We start from the raw sequence: 11,306 nt of genomic DNA on the forward strand, positions 1-11,306 counted from the left end.
ATGTGCTTGAAGAACTCCTAACTATACGCTAGCACCCTGCATTCTGTGCCATATTTTCAGAGTGCCGCAATTTCCTGCTGGTGCTCCCTGGACTCCAGTTCCTCCCTCCCAAGACCGCAGCTGGGCTTCACCCCCAATCCCAGCTCTTTCTCTTCCATCTCCCAGAACCCGGCTCAAGCACTCGGCTGCCATGAAGCCATGAACAACCACTTACTTGCTCCTGCCTCGTTCCCTCCCTCACTTCTCCCGCCCCAGCTCTGTAGCAGAAGGCGGCCTGAGTCCCGGGGCATGATATTTCTCTGACGCTCGGCGTTCTCAAATGTGAAATGAGAAGCAACACGTGCCTTTTCTCGCCTTCAAAGGAAAGCTAGGAGGATCAAATGACCAAATAAAAGTTAAAATGATACAAAAATACTGCACTGTACAATTGCAACGGCAATATACAAACATATCTAGGCATTCAAGTAATAACACTTTTACAAATAATAATAGAAGCTAATATTAACTGAGTGCTTATCAAGTGCCTGGCGCTATTCTTAACACTCTAGGTGTATCATCTCAATTAATTCTCATAGTAACACTCTGAGGTGGATACTGTTATTATCCCCGTTTTACAGATGAGAAAAATAAGGTACAGAAAGGTTTCAGTAACTTGACCAGGTGCCATTCCAGGCGGTCTGGCCCCAGGGTCTGTGCTGTTAACCTGAACAGCCCTAATCAGTAAGCATATTGCCTCTGATACAACCTGTCATTAGCTTAGCATTTTAAGGTTTACAAAAGCCATTTGCAAATGTGATCTCACCTAAGCTTCCCAATAGCCCTGTCAAAAAGGTAAAGTAGATGATATTAGTCTAGTTTCAGGAGGAGAAAACCAGCCCAGAGAAATGATTTGCCCAAGATTTCCGAGCTGGTTACTGGCAGGGACCAGGACTTAAATTCATGGGGCCTGCCCCCTAGTTTGGTGGCCTCTCCAGGGGCTTCAACACCGGCATAATTCTGACATGCACACACCCCTCCCAAGCCCCCACTCACAGCAGCATCTCAAATTCACCTTTCTGGCCATGCCAGGGAACAAAAGCTGTCAGCACAAGAAGAGACAGACGGGGTCAGGGGGCTTTCACCAGCAGAAGGTACCATAGACCACGCGGCCAGCCAGACCTGAGGGTCCTAGAGCTTTCTGAGTCCCTCACTGGATGCCTGTGATGGATTCAGAGGCTCAGTGGACCCAGAGGAAGTCCTCCAGGTGACACAAAGCTGCAGCCACTCAACTTGACCCACAACGGCCCAGAAATTTCCTAAACCTGTTATGCAACTCTTGCTTCAACCACGCTGCTGCTGGGATTTCTCCCTATTTCAACATGTTTTGTTTTCTCTTCAGAGAGAAAGCATGAATGTGAAACCTTAACACCTCTTAGTGACCACACAACGCCCCCTCTGGACTGTCCGGGATTACGAGTAGGGTGGGGGATGTTTCCAAAGGTACCTTGCATGAGCCAACCTGAGTTTCCAGAATGACTAACAGCCACAGGAGTGAGGAAGAGGACGGGAGGGGGTAGTACAACTGAGGACCACTGTCTCCTACAGCAGGAGGAGCCAATTCAGGAGTGCCCGTCAAAGAAACTGGAAGGATGCGCCCTGCAGGCTTCGGACCTTCAAGACGGCAGCAGCTGGAGCAGCCCAGAGCCCAGACAACCCAGACCGTGTTTTTAGCTCATCTGAAAGTACACATCAAGACAGTGATGCTTCTCTCCAAAGGGAGTCGGTTCTGCCACCTCGGCTCAGGTCTAATTATAGAGAGCATGCTTGCTGCGGGAGCAGGAGCCAGGCCTTCTTATGTTTGCAGCCCAGTGTCTAGCACAGTGCCTGGCAAAGAGGACACTCAGGAAAGGCAGAATGAAACAAGTGGCCAAAGGCACAGCCTCACAGGGTGTAGCTGCTGCTTGCTGGGTTCTACTGCAGAAAAAGAGGACAAGACAAAACAAAAACGGGCATTTATTTAATAGCAGGTTTTAAAGCTTTCTTTTTTTGGGGGGGGGCATCTCTTTAAAACAGCCACACTTTCCTTGATTCAACCAATATTCACAGAATATCTCTACTTGTTATGCTCTGGTGGGCCAGTCGGAGGAAGACTGCAGGGGAAAGAGTATCAGTCTTGCATGTTATTTGCAAGGCAACCAGGACAGCTGAAGGACTATAGGTGGGGAGAGACGCCGGATGGGAACTGCACAGAGATGTAGATGCCCCTTTGCCCCTGGCAGGCTCTGCTGCACCACGGAGCGTGGGCTGGATTTTCCCTCCCACCACCTCACCCTGCCTTACACACAATCCCAGACTGAGAATGCATGCCGTGACCTAGCACTGCAGACACCTCTATCCTTCTCAAACTGTGTTCCCTGCACACCTGGCTGGATTTTCTAACTAAACGCAGTCCGCGGACCCGCAAGGGAGGCAGGACGGTCCCATCACTCTTCCCTACTTCAGATGAGAAAACTGCAGCCCAGCAGGAAGCTGGAGTGAGCAGGACCAGCTACGCTTGATCTGCACAATGAACGCAGCAGATCATCCACCAAGCGCTTACTGCGCACCTACTGTGTGCCACGCACCTACTGTGTGCCGGGTGCTGCTGCTGGCAATGAGAACACACCAGAGAAGAAAAGAACAAAAATCCCTGCCCACCTGGAGCTGACATTCTGGTGAGGGGAGAGAGATCATAAACATTATAAATAATATGATAAATAAAATATGTTCACAATATAAATAAGTAAACAATAGGATGTGTTTAGAAGGTGATAGAAGGTGACAAATGCCGTGGAGAAGAACAAAGCAGGGATGGGCAGTCGGCAAGTGTGGGGATCCTCAAAGGAGGGGAGGCCACCGAGTCCCCTGAACCAAGGCAATGGGGAGCAGAGGGGAAGAGAAGGAAACAAATTTGAGGGGTACTATGGACACACACAGGCAGGTCTCCCATGCACATGGGGGCAGCAGCTGGAGAGAAACCAGAGATGGTCCCCAGGAGACCGAGGGAGGGACACAGGTGGAAGGGCCAGCCCAAGGGGAGGCTAGGACGTACAGTTTGGACACACTGAGGCTGAGGAGGCTGCAAGGCAACTGGAGATTCAACTCCCGAGAGCCTGGGCCCGCGATAGTGATCTGGGAGCCATCAGGGCCCAGGCAGAAACTGAGCCACATGTGCTGGGGACAGATGAGGGTGGAGGAAAGGAGCCAGACCCATGGAGGGAAATGAGGGCTGGGGTCATGGCAGAGCCCCTCTCGGGGTGCCCTTGGCAGGTCGGGAGCAGCAGGCGGACCAGGGAGATGACGACTGACCAGCAGTCTCCCTGAGGCTTTGGCCGAGTGGGGGACGCAAAGGCCAGGGGGCAGGGTGAGAGGTGAGTACACAGTGACCAACTGTCAACAGTCCTTTCATAACATTTGTTATTTTAAGGAGAAAAAAGGGCAACAGAGTTTGTTTATGGGAGGAAAGTGTTAGGGTGGTACTCGGCATGTGGGGTCAAGGCGAGAAGTCTGGGTTCGTTTGTTTCGGATCGGCCGGGCTTGCACCTGTAGAACGCTCCTGAGAAGGACTCAACAGAGAGGGCAGACTGGAGGTCCTGGAACCGTTCACTCAAGAGCCAGGGGACAGAAATGACTACCACCATCACCATTTCCTGTGGCGAGAGCCTCACATACACGGCCTGATTTCACACCTTCCACAACCCTCTAAAACAGATCTTGGTATTAATATCCCCATTTTGCAGAGGAGGAACTCTGAGCTTACAGAGGTCAGGTGATGAGCCCAGGTGTAGAGCCAGGATTCAAACCCAGGTATGTCTATGTGGTCCGTACACATCACCCTTCCCTGCTGCTGTGGATTCAACCTAGGGGAGTGAGGGACACCTGTTGTCTTAGGGGAGGTGAGGGGGGCAGAAGGCAAGAGCATTTGGAGGGGCAGGGACAGGAAGACAGGTTTGACTGGGGCCCTGGTTTCTCTATGAAGTAGGATGTGAGAGGCCATGCTGAGGCTGAAAATGGTGGAGCAGGAGGGCTGAGGAGCAGGAGGACACAGGCAGTTGCCCAGAACACGTGGAAGGCCAGACTGCGGCACTGAGGGCCCGGGACGTCGGGGAGCACACATACGCAGGACACCACAGAGGTGGCAGGGCTCAGCCATACAACGGACAGACAGGCTGTCTAGGACCAGGGTGGGGCAGGCCAGGGCTGGAAGAACCACAGACAGAGAACCTGAGGGCCCAAGAGCAGCTGCAGCGATGAAGCTTGGGGTCCAGGCTATGAGACATCTGTATTTAAGATTGCAGCAGCAGGGGGTTCTAAGTTAGGTCAAGGCCCAATGGAGGCAAAGGCCGTTGACCTCAGAGGCACAGAGAATGGAGAGACTTGGAGGTGAGTCGGGCGGTGACTGGGGGGCTATCCTCAGGTTGATGATGTGGTCTGCAGTGGAAGAGCGGTCTGCACGTCAGAGGCCACAGTCCTCAGAGAACGAGGGGCCGTGACTGCAGTCATGTTGGCAATGATGACAATGAAGATGGGCGCTAACACCAAGAGAGCGTCCGCCATACTGTCTGTAGCGGGCACTGCGCAAAGTGCCTGAGGGCTTAACCCTCACAACCCCCCCACCAGGGGATTAGAGTCATCCTTCCCCTTTTTACAGATGGGAAACAGAGAGATTAAGAAATGTGCCCAAGATCACACCTAAGTGGGAACTGGAACCCAGTCCCAGGCAGTCTGGCTCAAGGGTCCACTTCCTAAGGGTTAGGAAGAGGAGTTGATTTCCATGAGGACGGGGAGGTGGAAGGAAGTTCGGTGAAGAGGGGAAAGTGTAAGGGGGCTTGTTAACAAGGAATTTCCCCAGGGCCCAGTGGAAAAATAAGGGGAGAAAGAAGGAAAGCAGTAACGGGAAGTTGAGCCCGGAAAGAGAAAGCAAGAAGAAAATTAGCATCCCCAAGTCAGGAAACAAAACTCAGAGATGCCAAGTGTCCTGCCCAACCAGTAAGTCAAAGCCAGTTCTCTGAGGGTGAGAAACCCAGCTCAGTAAGAGCTTCAGGGAAGGTTTACAGCTCAAAAAAGAGAAAATGAGTGGATACATCCGTCCTGTGAAAAATGTCAGTGGTGAACACTCCAGAGGGGTGGGGCAGCAGGCCCTGGGCAAAGCATGCCTTCTGGGATGGCCCAGCCACCACGACTCTCAGGCTGTGTCTGCAGCCAACACTAAAGGGGCTCAAAAGCTTCAGATTGAAAACAAACAAAAACAAAAACAGGTTCAGTACTGGCACAGACAGGAAAGAGCCAGAAGCTCTGGGGTTCAAGAGAGAATGACAAAGGCTTCGACAGGAGCAAGTGAGTTCACCCAATGAGTCAGGGAAGGGCAACCCCCAAAGTCAGAAGAGATCACAAGCCCAAGACTGTAAAACAAGGAAAGCAAGACAGAAGCCCTGAGATTGGTCATCGCCCCAAAGAGCAGAGGGGACAAAAGCCCTCTTCGATGAGATGGCCACAGGGAGCTGAAACGTGTCCTCATGGAAGCCAGGAAAAGGTATGGGAAGCACACCCTTCCCTTCCAGGGGGCACACGTGTCCCCAACCCACATATGCACCATCCTGTGTGGTTTAAGCAGACACTAAATCCCCCCATTCAACCCCAAATGCCTCTCCCCACTAAAAAGCCAAGGCCCCCTTTGCTGCCCACCATACTCCCGGGCACCCCCTGCAACCCACGCCCCAGCCTGCCCCTCCCCCCATTTCAGGGCAGAGGAAAGTGGCTGTGTGGGAGCCCCAGGGCCACTTGCCCCTTCCTCTGCGGCAGGCCTGAGGGGTGCAGATCTGGGCTGCAGGTGTCAGCACGCACCCTGGGAGCTCCGGAAACAAGGAACAGGACAGGACCTCGGCTCAAGAGTACCCCTCTTCTGCACCTCTCCTTGAAGAAGGACAGAAAAGAAGCAGGGGGAGGTGGATGTGAAGGAGAGAAAATCGGAAGGGAGAGAGAAAAATCACTATAATTTTGTTCCAGGAACTAGAGCAATTTGGGATTTCACGCCCTTTTGAAGCTCAATGGCATCTACCGCACTGCACTTTGTTTCAAACGCACTGGAGTGGGTGGGAGGAGACTCTGGCAGCTGCCTGCCTGCTCCCCCTCCCCACCCACCAGCACCCTTCCCACCAACCAAGCCAGCCTGCACGGAGGAGGCCACGAGGAGAAAACTCAGAAATCGAGGGGCACTGGACGGCCCCAGCCGGGCCCCTGGCTCACTCAGTGCTGCGCCAGGCGGGTCAGGGCTGGCTGCGGATGTCCCTGAGGCCAGCCCGAGGACAGCACCCACCGGCTCCTACAGCACATGCCTCACTGCGCTCACTGGGAAGGAGGGTTCATCCCCGTAGAGTCAAAGGCAGGGCTTCCCTGACAAGCAAAGCAAAAGAAGGGCCGCGAGAGGGTCAGCGGAAGTCCCACGGCTTCAAATCTTTCCTGTTTCCTTTTGCCCCTGCTTTCACCACGGCGGGACCCAGCGTGGTCTCCGAGCGGTGTGCCTAATCTACTTGGAATTTCCTCCTCCACCCACCTGGCATGCTCCCCACAGTCTTCAGCACTCCTGACCAGACCAGGGGTTCTCACAGCCACCCCAAGTGCCACTTGTCACTTTGGGACACCAGGAAGAGGTTCATGGAAAACCTGCTGCCAAGCCCCAAAGGGAAAGAAGCAAATCGTTGCTACCAAGTGCCGAGAGCCATGCGGAGACCCTGTGCTCCCTGCCTTTGTACACCTCCGCTGCCCACTCTAAGCCTGGGGACAGTGAGAGGTTCCAGGGGCCTGGCCTTTTACGGATGAAGGAGCACCCATCCCACAGTGGGACTAAGCGAAAGAGGAAGATGCAGGAAGGAGCAGGAAAATTGCCAAAGGTCTTCCAAATAACCATTTAATAATTTCAGGCCTTTGCCTGCTGGAGCCCCAGAGACATTGGGGAGCCTCGGGTTCAGTGGTTTTCATACTTTTTTGACCATAACCTCTGGCCAGCAGTGCACGTCACACTGCCACCTGGGGTACACACATATAACTCAGAGTTTCAACCAGCAACAGTTCTCCTACTGCATGCTGTGCACACTCATATTTTGTACTCTCACCAATACTTTTTAAAATGCTGACTCTACTAAATGGGTCATGACCCACAGTTTAAAAAACACCAGTCATTAAAGTGATACTGGGGGGATGGGACTTCATGAACAAGCAAATTTAATATTATTATATAATTATAAGCATTAGTGAGGCTGCCTTTCTGCACTTAGTACCACAAAACAAGCAGCACCAGGCTCAGAGTGGAAAGTGACCAGCACTGATAGAAAAACTGGGGGAAAGCTAGCCAACTCAGCACTCTCACTTAGCATTTCAAGAAAGATAAAAATACATGTCTTTCAAAATTCAAAGAAAACTTTTTTTCTTTCAAGATATAACTTACATGGATTTGGTTTCAGTGGTAATAATGATTTTGAAATATTCGAGGAGCATAAAAGAGGGCAGTGGGTGTCCTGTGTCCAGAGACATGGGACATGAAATGTGGAGAAACACTAAACAGTCCCCATTTTACGGCCCCCATGTTACGAGGGACGAAAGTAAGGCACAGAACAGTGCCTGAGGCATGAAGCAAGTTAGGGGCAGGGCTTGAAATCCAACCCAGGTCTCCCGACTCAATTATTCATGGGTTCCACCGTCATTCAAAATATTTAAGAGGAACACAGCTGTGGTCTCCCCAGTTGAAGCATTTCCATGACTGAGGCTCGGATGCATCCCCGACCCTCTGCTGAGCACACACAACTGTGCTGGTCTTGGCAGATCTCAGCACTCTGGGACAGTCTCCCCGGGTCATGCAACCTGGGCTGGAGCCACTCCACTCTCTGCGCTTTTCGTCTCAGCTGAAAATTGAACAGACTAATCCTTGCTATCCCTTCCAAGAAAGTTGTAGGAAAAACGAAAGATGCTTTGAAACTAATCCTGCACACTTAAGAACAGAAGAGCCCCTAAGGGTCATCATTTGGGGTCAGAATTTCAATCCCATAACCTAGAAGACCTCACTGTTTAGCCACCCCAAGCCTCATTTTACAGACAAGCCAAGGAAAGCCAGACCGTACGCGCCATGTTAACCTGTCCACAGGTGAAAACTGCTACAGCAAGTAATACTAAGTACACAGGTGACGTCTCAATCAAAACATACCAACGTCTCCAAGACCGTGCAGGAGGAACAGGGAACTAAACACAGATCCCACACTTTGAATGGCTGAGACAAATGCTTCTTCAGAGTGTCAAAGGGAGCTCAAAAGACATGACTAATTATCTCTAATCCTAAAAATAAGCTAAAATGATTCCGTGAACCAAACTCACAGCAAAGAGGCCCAGGGCCTCAGAAGTCGTGGGGTTCCTTGAGGGGACATTCATCTCGAGACACCAGTGACTCTGAAGCCTATCACAGAACATCTTCCCTGCTCCCAACTTTTCTACACTCTGCCCAGGGCACTTGAGACAACAGCTTCAACTATGAGGAATTTTATTACATTTGGGGGTTTCTCTCTTATACACATGCTGCCTGGTATCTGCCAAGGGTCTTTCCTGGAGAAGCTTTGAAAACCTAAGAGACAGGATCTCCCTGATCCCAGCAGGAACAGTGGCAGGCAAGGACCATTCCTCTGATTCCCCACTGGGACTCTGGAGGGACAGACGAGTGATGGCTCAGACCCAGAGGCACACTGGAAGCCCAGGCCTTTTCTCACTGGACTTGTGCCTGTCCAGCCGCTGACTGCCAGCTCCAAGAGAGCTGCCCAGAGCCGGGAAAACCCTCTGAGTTAGACATTCTGGCCTGCACACCTGCTCACGTGGGGCCAGCACCAGCAACAGGAGACAGCTGCTGGTGGGTGGCTCTGTGGGCCCAGCCCTGGGAGACAACTGCCACCTAGGGAGGCCTCAGAATTCCCCAAAGCACACTGGAGCTGCAGCCAGAGGATTCAGGTGGCTAGGAGCCTGCTCAGGTTAATCAGTTCACCTGTCTGTGCCTCAGTTTCTTCATCTGTTAACCCCCGGGGCTGCTACATGAATTAGATGAGTTACACCTATGAAAGCGAAGCGTGTAACACTCCATACTAGTATCACTTCCTGTACCACCCTGTCCCCCTGGCCATCGGTGTTCTGGGCACGCTGACAGAGGGCAGCTCTCTAACAGGCAAAACCAGCCTGCTGCCTCTTTACAGAAATGGGTTTAAAACTACCTGGGCAAGGAAGGGACAGGACCGGGTTTAAAGAACAAACTGAGTGCCCATTACACAACCCATAGTAAGGGGTCCATAGGACAAGCTCTCCCTGGCTGCCCACCGGCCTGCCTCCCCGAAAGCAAAAGGAGAAGGCAAACGTCACTGCGGGTCTCACTGTCTCCCAGCGGCTCGGCTACCCGAACTCCGGGGAAGAGGTGCAGGAACCCTGAGAAAAGGGGATCACACGGGACGTCGCCGAATCGGTACCACGGAAAGAGCTGCCAAGAGCCGAAAGCTCTCCAGACAACCTGGGGGACCGCAGCCACACGCCAGGGCCGGAGGGCGCGCGGCCGGGCCGGGGCCACGTTTCCCAGCGCAAGCGTGTGAGCGCTTCCCCGCGGGGAGCGCCGCGGAAACCGCGCACGTGAGGGCAGCCCGGGCCGGCCCGCACGCCCGGCGCGGAGGGACTGTGCAAAGCTGCAGCGATCGCCTCCCGGGGAGCCCCGCCGCCGCCCTCGAGGCCAGCAGCGCTGGCCCCTTCGCCTCCCCCGCCGCAGCGCCGCCAGCACCCGGGGCCGGACACCCTCGCGGGGTCGGCAGAAGGAGTGGCGAGGCGCGCTTCCCGGAGCCCGGGCTGCGCGCGCCTGCTCCCGGGGAGACCCCGGCCGGCCGCGGCCCCAGGGACAGCGTGGTTTCGGGGCGCTGACGCGCGCGGGATGCAAACGCGCGCGCGCGTCCCTGCTCGGCTCCCTCGGATCCCTGCGTCTCCCCGCGCCTCACCTTCACCGAGTCCACCGGGTACATGACCGAGTGCTCCAGGATCCCGGCCATCGCTCCGGCTGTCATGTGGGTGGATACGGAGGCGCTGGTCGGCAGGTTCTCATAGTCCTCCGGCCCGGCAGCGTCCTTGCCGCCGCCGCCGCCATCTCGGCCGTCCCCATCCATCCTGCGCCCCACAGCCTGGCTCCCCACGCCGCCGCTGCGGAGCTCCATCCGCCGGCTCCGCGGGGCGCCGGAGGCTGCAGGAGGTGGGCAGGGAGGGGGAGGGGGCGAAAAACTTCACTTCTTAAAGTGAGAACCACCTCCCCGGGGCTGCGGCGCCTGACGCCATGGCGGGCTGGGGTGGAGCGGAGCGGCCCGCGCCTCCAATCACTGGAAAAGAAGCGGCCGGCCGCCGCCGCGCCATTGGTGTGCGGGACGCGGGGGCCCGCCTCCCTGTGTGACGTCACTGTCCAGTGCACATTTCCCAGCAACCGGACGGGGGCGAGGGGAGACGTTGGGGTGTCCGGGGAAGTTGTACTACCTGGAGGATGGTGCGGGTCCGCGAGGGACAGGCACGGGAGGTCACCGGGGAGGGTCGGCCTGGCCGCAGGGGGATGTGCCCAGAGCTGGAGGAGAGCTGTGGCTCAGGGAAAATCCGCCCCCAGGGCCGGTGTCTTTGCAAACCGTTTTGCTCAGCAAGCTTTGGCATTCCTAAGGCCTGAAGTTAAAATTCAACATCCCGTTCTAGACTGCTTTGTTCAAAATTTATCCTTTTACTGAAAACACATAATACATAGCTAAATTTGTTCCTCCTCTTGTTCTCACAAAGAGGCCAAATCCACTCTGCCCTAGGTTGAACTAGACTGGGAGTAGTAACCAGGATGCAGCCCCTTTAAGTAGGCACTTCCAGCAAATTTTCTTGAGGTTTGAGATGCCCGGGTCTTTAGAGGCCTGGTCTCACTGTAGGAGTGCCAAGTGGCTGAGAGTAAAGTCTTACAGCCTTGCCTCTGCCTGTCTTATAATTTCTGTTCTACTAGTTCTTAACGTCATCCTTAACTGGCTTCTTCAATAAATTGTAATCCAGGCTGTTTTATTTTAACTTAACATTGTCTTGCTCCATCTGGGGGAAGGGGATAGAAGTCAAAAAATAGGGTAAGGCCCTGTCTGCTTATGGAATGTCTGCCACCGAAATGTGCGTGGTCCGAGGCTCAAGATGACTGGGGTTGATCCATTTGCTTCTTTGGCAGCAGGGCCTCCCTGCCTCATTTGGATGAGGCTTCTGGTCAGGGAGGCTGGGCCTTG

General features: G+C 54.1%; 1 protein-coding gene across 1 annotated transcript in view; it reads right to left on the reverse strand.

Annotated features, from left to right (window-relative positions):
- Window positions 1–10,985, reverse strand: part of SLC25A37 (solute carrier family 25 member 37) — a 35,636-nt gene extending 24,651 nt beyond the window's left edge. Inside the window, exon 1 of the mRNA XM_069484846.1 lies at window positions 10,023–10,985. Within this exon, the coding sequence (XP_069340947.1) occupies window positions 10,023–10,235 (213 nt within the window). The 5' untranslated portion in view covers window positions 10,236–10,985. The remainder of the gene's footprint in view (window positions 1–10,022) is intronic.
- Between the last annotated feature and the right edge of the window lie 321 nt (window positions 10,986–11,306).

This window comes from Eulemur rufifrons, chromosome 12 (genome assembly GCF_041146395.1).
Source record: "Eulemur rufifrons isolate Redbay chromosome 12, OSU_ERuf_1, whole genome shotgun sequence".
Taxonomy (NCBI): Eukaryota; Metazoa; Chordata; class Mammalia; order Primates; family Lemuridae; genus Eulemur; species Eulemur rufifrons.